Genomic DNA, 8,154 nt, shown 5'->3' with positions numbered 1-8,154 from the left:
ATATCCTGGTTAACATCCATTGATTGGAAATGTATTAACTGTGGAAATAAATGCTTACAGAGGAGCTGAAGCTGCCGTTCTGTTTCATGTAAAGTAGCAATGCCTGTTGCATCTGCTCTTTTTTAATTAGGTAAGTTATAGGCTCATTCTATTAAATTGTTAAGTTTATCCGGCATGAAACAGCCCTCACTGGATTCTGAGAGCGATGCATGCGTCTGTCAGTCAGACTCTGCTTCTCAGAAGACAACACTGAATTTCCCACCTCAGCCTCAAAGCTCCCAGGGACCACTGAGGCCCAGAAGCTTTAACTGAGCAGGACCCTGTGGGGCCTCCGTGGCACAGGCCTCTCCCCCGTATCCGCTGCTCTACATCCTCTCTGCAGCACCCATGTAATAGTGTCTGAGGCACATGTCCTGAGTTGCTCTGCAGATGCTGTAACTCCTGGCAAACGGAAGACGTTAACTACTCAATGATCATGAGCACACAGCCCCCAGGCCCCCTGGAAGCCACAGGCTGATGATGTCAACCCCTGTGACACCGCCCTGCTACTTCATCATCAACAAGAGAACTGTGCACAAGCTGACCACATACCCTGGGACGCCTCCCTCACCTGGCCTTTAAAAATGCTTCACTGAAACCCATCAGCGAGTCAGGGCTTTTTAAGTGTCAGCTGCCCTCGACTCCTTGCTTGGTGTCCTGCAATAAACACTGCACTTTCCTTCACCACGACCTGGTGTCAGCAGACTGGCTTTACTGCATGGGTGAGCAGATCGAAGTTTGGTTCGGTAACAAAACGTAGGGAGTCTGTTTCCTAGAACAATGGCTCGGCTAACCCATATTGTTTCCACGAAGTGGTTAACATTCCTCATGAAGAAAGAGAGGCTAAGTGACTCAAAACAGATTAGCGAAAAAGACCTGAGTCTCTCTCAGAATTCTTGGTATGCTGGTTGGCAGGATTCCTATCTGCCCCAGGACAGTCTTGTTCTCAAAATCAGAAAGTTCAAAAAACATAAATTATTTCCCTGTAGTTAAAGAAGAGAAACTATATTGATTCTTTGCCTTGTTTTGTTAAAAAGAAAAAAGGAAAAAAAGAAAGGGAATAAATGTTACACTATCAGAACTTTAACATTTGGACTTAGAATAAACCAAAAGAACCATCTAGTAAATCATCGTGTATTTTAAATTACCAGTGATGTATCACCCCCTGTTCCTTAAATATCTTCTAGCACAAAGAAAATTGTTAGTCTGAAGAGCAGAAGGCACCATAAGAGACTGGCTTTTCACCTTAACACTTTGTAGTAAACCAAAATAATTCAAAACAGCTCTCAGTTAACTCCTGTTAAATTCAGTCTCTACTGTTCTGGTAAAAAAAAAAAAAAGTTAAATCACTTCTACTAGAAAAGCTTTTTTTTTAAGTGTCAAAACATATTCCATCATCACATTTGTCAGAAAATGTTCACAAAAATGGTATCTCTAAATGAAGTCCTACAGAATTGAAAATGCTCAAATTCTTCAACTCTTTTACTAACCCCAGGCAAATTTCAGTTTGCTGTGAATCTTCCTTGTAGCCAGTTCCCTCTAGGCATCTATTTTAATAAAACATAAAATAACACGTGGATTGTATTCTTCCCCTACCCAGCCCTTACTGCTCCTCCGTGGACTGGGAACCTGTGGAACACCAGCTATGCGTTCAGCAGGTGTGACGGCGAAGTCGCGCTTACGAAGATGAACTCAGTTCACTGGCAGAAGAGTAGGAACTAGCAACATGTTGCAATGCACACTCGGCGATCACTGTCACCAAAGATGCCAAGTGAGAAAATGACAGTGGAGGCGGAGGGGTGTCAAGACCCTTAATTGGCAGAGCGTCACAAATATTTACCAAAGAGCCACTGGGGAGATCACGGACTTCTAACCAATTAATCTCGCAGTGACCTCGTCACCAATGCTCAGAGGCTGGTGTCGAGGCCCCTCACTCCTTTCAGGAGATGCTACCCGAGGCTTCTGGTTTGTAAGAGGAATTACTTTGGCAGAAGTGGATGGTGGGGCTGTGACAATAGAGGGGATCATGACTGGACTGACTGGAGCTCTTTTACATCCTTATTAATTCTCTCTGCTTCACACTGAGGCCAGAGAGTATTTTTCCCTTCCCCATCGCTCTTCCCCTGTGTGAAAATGTGTGTTTATTTCCACTGGGGTAACACGTACAAGTTACCAGAGGTAAGAGATGCTTAAGCCTACGTTGAGGAGGAAAGAGGAGGAAAAAAGACACATCTCCAAATGAGTTTCATTTATATAATGAAAATAAATTTTTACACAATCAACAGAAACACACCAAGTTTTTTTTTTTTTGCGAAAAATATTTTTAAATAAATTTTTGTCTTTTTTTTTTTTACATTCTGATATACATATGTAACAAGGTTTATGGCACTGTAACCAGAGTCAAATCAAAGAAAAGAAAATTAAACAAAGGGAAAAGGTGGGAAAGAAAGTAACTGGTTTCTTTTAATCCCTCTCTATCTCCAAACTGGCAACGTTGCACTATTTGTCTGTCATTCGGCTGCCAGCTCTAACTCGTTTGCACACTCAAAACACCACATTATTGCACAAGAAGCCAGTGAAGGCATATGGTATAATGGTCAGTTCCTTGCTATTTCAAAAAACCTCTGAAACCCAGAAAGGGAGAAAAATAATCCGGAGTATGAAACACACAAAATCAACAGTATCCTTTGCCTCTTTGACGAGTGTGAAGAGTTCTTAGACCACTTAAGCTGCCCTGGTCTTCTCTTTGCACCGCTGAGCACAACAGGGCCTGGTTTGGTTGGGTTTTTGTTTTCTGTGTGGACCGTCCAGGCAGATCCCGGGTCTTCACGATTCAAGGTCTTGTCTACTAACTTTTGGTTCTTTTTAATTGGTTTAAAGTGTAGCATCTTCGGTCTATGAACCTGCACAGACTAATTCATCGTAAATTCTACAAATAGCTTAAAAGGAAAAAGGGGGAGAAACGAGTTTGATCATATTTTTATCGTCGGCTTAAAAAAATCACTTCTTTAGCCTCCCTGCTTTGTCAGTTCGCGGGAAGTAAATTTCAATGGCATCAAAAGTTAAATTCTTCTCACACTTGTTAAAAATAAAAAGGCTTTTAAACAAGTTTGTCTCCATTCACAACCTTTATCCCCATCTTAAAAAAAAATAGAAAGAAAGAAAAAAGAAAAGAAAAGAACGAATCCATCCTCCTTCCTCTTCGTCTCCTAATGGAGAACAGTAATCCTTTCCAGCGAGACTGCCGTCACACCACCGTCTCCACGCCCATCAGCTTTGGTGTAAGGATTCGCGGTGTCACGCCGTTGTTGAGGTCTTCTTCAAACTCCAGCAACTGCCCCATGAAGTTAAGATTTGGGGAAATAATTGGTCGTTTGCCTTTGACAAATTTATAAGCATCAGTCATGGTCATCCGCGTGTGTTTCATCAAGTAAGCGATGACAATGGTGGCTGAGCGGGACACCCCCGCCTGGCAGTGGATGAGAAGCCCCTTCCCACACTGGTGAGCTTCCTCTGGAGCAAGGGAAAAAGGCAAGAGGCGAAGAGAAGGAGAAAGAGAAAGGGAAGGAGAGAGGTTAACCTTTTATCTCGACTCGACAATGCCATATGCTGTAGAGAAAGAATTCATGAAAACGGTTTTGAATCAAAGTATAATTTACCAGTTAATTGTGTATGTTTATGTCACTACGTCCAGAACTGGCTAACAGCAATGTTAGCACATATAAGAAGCTATATTTCTACATTTAAAGAGAAGACAGGGTGAATGAGTCATTCACAAAGTTAACTTCACACGTGATGGCGGCCAAGTGAAGTGGGAGTCACGACCCAATTAGCTTAAATGTTAAGCAAGCTACTGATTCAGGAGGGCTTTCTGATGAAGGACGTTAATTCCTATCACCACGTCGTGGGATTTATCAAAACTAGTGCTACTGACGATGTCTCTCCCACCTGTGATAGAGGAAAAAAAAATTTCCTTTTTATACGATAGAATTGCTCTGTACAGGAACTGGTGTTGAATGGATAAGAGTTTCAGTCTTATGAAACTCTAAAGGAGGTAGAAGGAACAAAACTCAACTAGAAAGTTACTATGTTCAGCTTCTCACTAGAAAACCCTATTGTTGCAAGTTAAAGACTTGCAGGGCTCAAACATAGGGTGTCACCTACATCTGAACAGTTCCAACCCCTCCACATCCGCGCGTGCCTTTCCAACATGGCAATGATGCAGAACAAGGAGGAATTCCAGTGATGGCTCAGAATCCAGCACAATGGAAAAGGTAATACTGTAAAGGTTTTCAGATATATCAAAAGCCCAGGAGAAGAGCTTGTGGGCACTGCCTAAATGGATTCTTAATGACATTCTAAACTAAAATCATCCCAAAGAAAGCATCCCTGCAAAAATTACCAACTGGTTGAAGAGCAGGAATGGAGAGAGAGCGTTCTAACATAAACTACTTCTGTCGGCTACTCACCAATAGACCAAAGAAAGAAACATCATGCAAGTTTTTATCTTAAAAATCTAGAGATTTAGCTTCTTTCTCATAGATAATAGTATTTTGGGAAAGTATTTCCTGCTTTCAATTTCTTCTCTTGAGCACATACTATTTAATGATCTCCACCTGAAGACTGGCAAGCTTGGTGGTAAGAAGATGAGCCACAAAGTGCTAGGTGTGAGACCACTGGTTCCCCCTTGTGGTGGACCTTGTGTGGGTCACGACTCCCCAGAGCCTCAGTCTTCCTGTCTGAATAATGGGAATAACATTCCCTAAGCAGGCTTAGGGAGCATGGGAATAATATCACCCAATTCAGGAATAAATAAATGGGCAGAGTTAAACCCTAAACCTAGACTCTGCTTAGTTTATATTACACTCTCTGCGGATGTTATTATGTTTATAAAACCAGCTGTGTTTTCCTTAAAGCAAGACTGTAAGATTTCAGTTTATCTAATGATGGAGCAATGAAAATAAAAAACCATGCCTGTGCAGGCCATGATGGGAAATTGTTTTCCAAGTTAAAAGCTATTTACTATTTGTTTTGTTTCCTTCCGCAAAAACCAGGTAAGCCTGAATAATCTACAAGGAATGTGGGTGCTTTGATTGAAATCCTCTTAGAACAAGCATATCTTATGCTACTCATTAAGTGGAAAACGATTTCCTAACTTCCCCCAACTGGAATTAAGTCAGGTAAAATTGCAGGCATAACATCATGTATCTACCAGGAAGTTCCTCATCTACTTGGCGACAAATTTTCTTTCCCAGGGTTCAAGGTTTGATTCAGAGATTAGTAATAAAGAATCTAGATTATCTTTGCAACCACAAATGTGGCCCATTAGGAACTTGTAAACACTGCCCTGGTGTATTGCAAAAAGGCCCCTGGCCTTGGAGTCAAAGGCACCAGGCTCTGGCCCCTTCTCTGATACTAAAATTCCTAAGACCTTGGAGAAGTCATGTTACTTTTCTGAGTTCAGTGACCACTCAGAATTTCCTTCCAGACTGTCCTTGCATGGTCCTGTGTTGAAAGCACAGTTAGAAAGGAAATACCTGGGCAAAGTCACCAGAGTTGCCAGCTCTGCAGCACATCCACCTACCCTGATGGGTGGCTATTAAACCCAAGGTTTTGTTTGTTTGTTTGTTATGTCTTTTATTTTTTTCCTGACAGAGGAGCACCAAACATGAGGGCTCCTCATTTTTGTTCTGTTTTACTTAGTTTTTCGTTTTGTTATTTTTTTAGGAGTCTTCCTCTTGTTCCTCACTCTTCATCAACCAGTAGTGTCTGTTTTTGGCGGGGGAGGGGTCATTTCATAGGTGTGTAGGGCTATCTCATTGTCTTTTTAATTTGTAATTCCCTACTGGTACATGATGTTGAGTGTATCCTTGTTTGCTCATTTACTCTCTGTGTATCTCCTTTGGCCAGGTGTCTGTTCCAACCTTTACCCATTTTTGATGGGGCTTCTTGTTCCAGAGTTCTTGGTACAATTTGAACACAAATCCTTCATCAGCTATGTATTTTGCAAATACATTTTTTCAGTTTGGGGCTTATCTTTTGGTTTTCTAAATAAGATATTTCATAGAGTTTATTCTGAGACATTTCTTCCTGAGACAGAGGCCAGTAACAATCTGCTACAATATTTAGGAAAAGTACTGGGTCACCTCTGCATGGTAAGAAAGATTGGAGTCACCTGAAAAAAAAAGACGTTGCGTACCTGCGAGGTGCCAGGTGCTCCCCAAATGGTAATTTGAGCCTTGCAACAGTTTGAGGCTACAGAAGCAATGGAAGTCCACATTTAGAATTAGGGTTAGGCTGGCCGTTGCTTCTTTCTGGAGATTAAAAGCCTGCTATTGCTAGAATTTTCCTTTTTGGGGAACAACATGGGCTATGCAATTTGTTGGCTCCTACTTCAATGAGTCTGGAGTAAACTAAGGAAATCTAGGGCCATCTCATTAGCACTCACGTTCGTGCCCTTTGGCGGCCCCATGTTTAAGAACTGAGACAAAGGAAACAGAAGGGAAACACTCCTCAGCCCCCTGCACTTCTCTCTCTCTCCTCTGCACTGATGTGATGCATAAAGATGTCCACTGCAACATCATGTTTTACTGAGAAAAATCCTTCAGAAACACCCATGTAGCAAGCACTACCTTCGCCCCAGCCTCATGGAAAGAGGCTGTACCAGATGCAAATTAATTTAACTCCAAGTAAAGGAGGGGAGGGTGATTTTGGAAGTGGTATCATATTCACAATGCAGCCAGTCCTTGGGATCTGTGGGGTATTGGTTCCTGGACACTCCTTCCCCCCATAAAATTCATGGATGCTCAAGGCCCTTATATAAAATGGTACAGTATAGTCAGCTCTCCAAATCCACAAATCCTCAGATGGGAAACCCGCAGACCCCGAGGGCCAACTGTGTTTTACTGCCTGCAAAGCTCAGAAGGATGCTTGCAGACCTCAAAACCGCGCCATCTGCTCTGGCCGCCAAATTCTTACTTTCCACCAGTTCTTTTGACGTTACATTATAGAGCATCTCAGTGCTAACCCCTACCCCCTTTCCTTTGAGAACCTGAGGGATGAGGGTTTCTAGTTGAAAGACCCCAACCCAATTGAATTATGGTTCTGTTTTATCCAACCTGATGGCTCCCATACACCTGATGGGTTATGACTGGGGAGCATACTTTGGCTGCACCAGGTGGCCGAGCCCGAGAACACCTCAGAGCAGCTTTTTTTTTTTTTTTTTTCCGCAACACAGGCATAAATCTTGGACTTGCTATCAAAGCAAAAGCCAGAGGGGAAAGGACGGCGGGAGATGAGCAGCCCCGGGGGAGACAGTTACCGATGAACTCGAAAGCCTCTTCAAAGTACTGCCGCAGGTTCTGCTTGTTGCTGTCGGTCGCCGGCAGCCGCTTGTAGTTGAACAAGCCCTTCTCGTAGTGGTAGAGGGGCAGGTGCGTGGTGACGTTGATGACGTAGCCGATGTTGAGCCGCTGCATCGTGTCCAGGTCCTGAGCATCCTGCTCGTTGCCAAGGAACAGGAAGGGCAGGATGGGCGTCAGCTCTGCGTTCTCGATGTCGGGGGTGCTGGGGACGGGCTGAGGTAGCGTGCCCGTGCTCGAGGCCGCGGACGCGCCGCCCCCCACCTCCCGGCACTCCTGGAGCTGGAGGGAGTTGTCACAGAGGTTTTCATGGTTCTGCTTAAAACTGCTAAGTCCACCTGGAACAAAAACACAGCAAGGGAGAATGACTACCGCCCCAGAACCTCCGAGCTGGCAGAAAACGCCACTTTCCCCATAGGAATGAGTGTGCGTGGTTGCTTACTACCTTTAAAAAAAAGAAAAGAAAAGAGAACCAAAACAAACAAAAGGCGATTTGAAGACCCAGCGCAAACTTTGAAGGTATCCCTACACGCAGGACTTTGGAAACGTGCTCTTAATACAAACTGGGGCATGTGCCCCTGGAAAGAGTTCCATGAAGCATCAGGAAATTTCATTAGCAGCAAATCTGATCTGCCTCAAAGAGCCATATGCTCAGTGGCCTATATAGAACCTTGTACTCTGGGCGCCCAGGAAGGCACGGATGACTTCCTCTGGCAGAGATCTCAGCCAGTATCTGGGTAGTGCAGGGGCGTGT

General features: G+C 43.6%; 1 protein-coding gene across 1 annotated transcript in view; it reads right to left on the bottom strand.

The window, feature by feature from the left end:
• Nucleotides 1-2,272: 2,272 nt before the first annotated feature.
• The window catches only part of DUSP10 (dual specificity phosphatase 10), a 36,955-nt gene continuing 31,073 nt past the window's right edge, over nt 2,273-8,154 (bottom strand). Inside the window, exons 3-4 of the mRNA XM_006198860.3 lie at nt 7,361-7,738; nt 2,273-3,552 (exon numbers count right to left, since the gene is read on the bottom strand). Coding sequence (XP_006198922.1) covers nt 3,287-3,552; nt 7,361-7,738 — 644 coding nt within the window. The 3' untranslated portion in view covers nt 2,273-3,286. The remainder of the gene's footprint in view (nt 3,553-7,360; nt 7,739-8,154) is intronic.

This window comes from Vicugna pacos, chromosome 23 (assembly GCF_048564905.1).
Source record: "Vicugna pacos chromosome 23, VicPac4, whole genome shotgun sequence".
Classification (NCBI taxonomy): Eukaryota; Metazoa; Chordata; class Mammalia; order Artiodactyla; family Camelidae; genus Vicugna; species Vicugna pacos.
The sequence above is the reverse complement of the archived record's forward strand: the minus strand, read 5'-3'. Positions and strand labels throughout refer to the sequence as shown.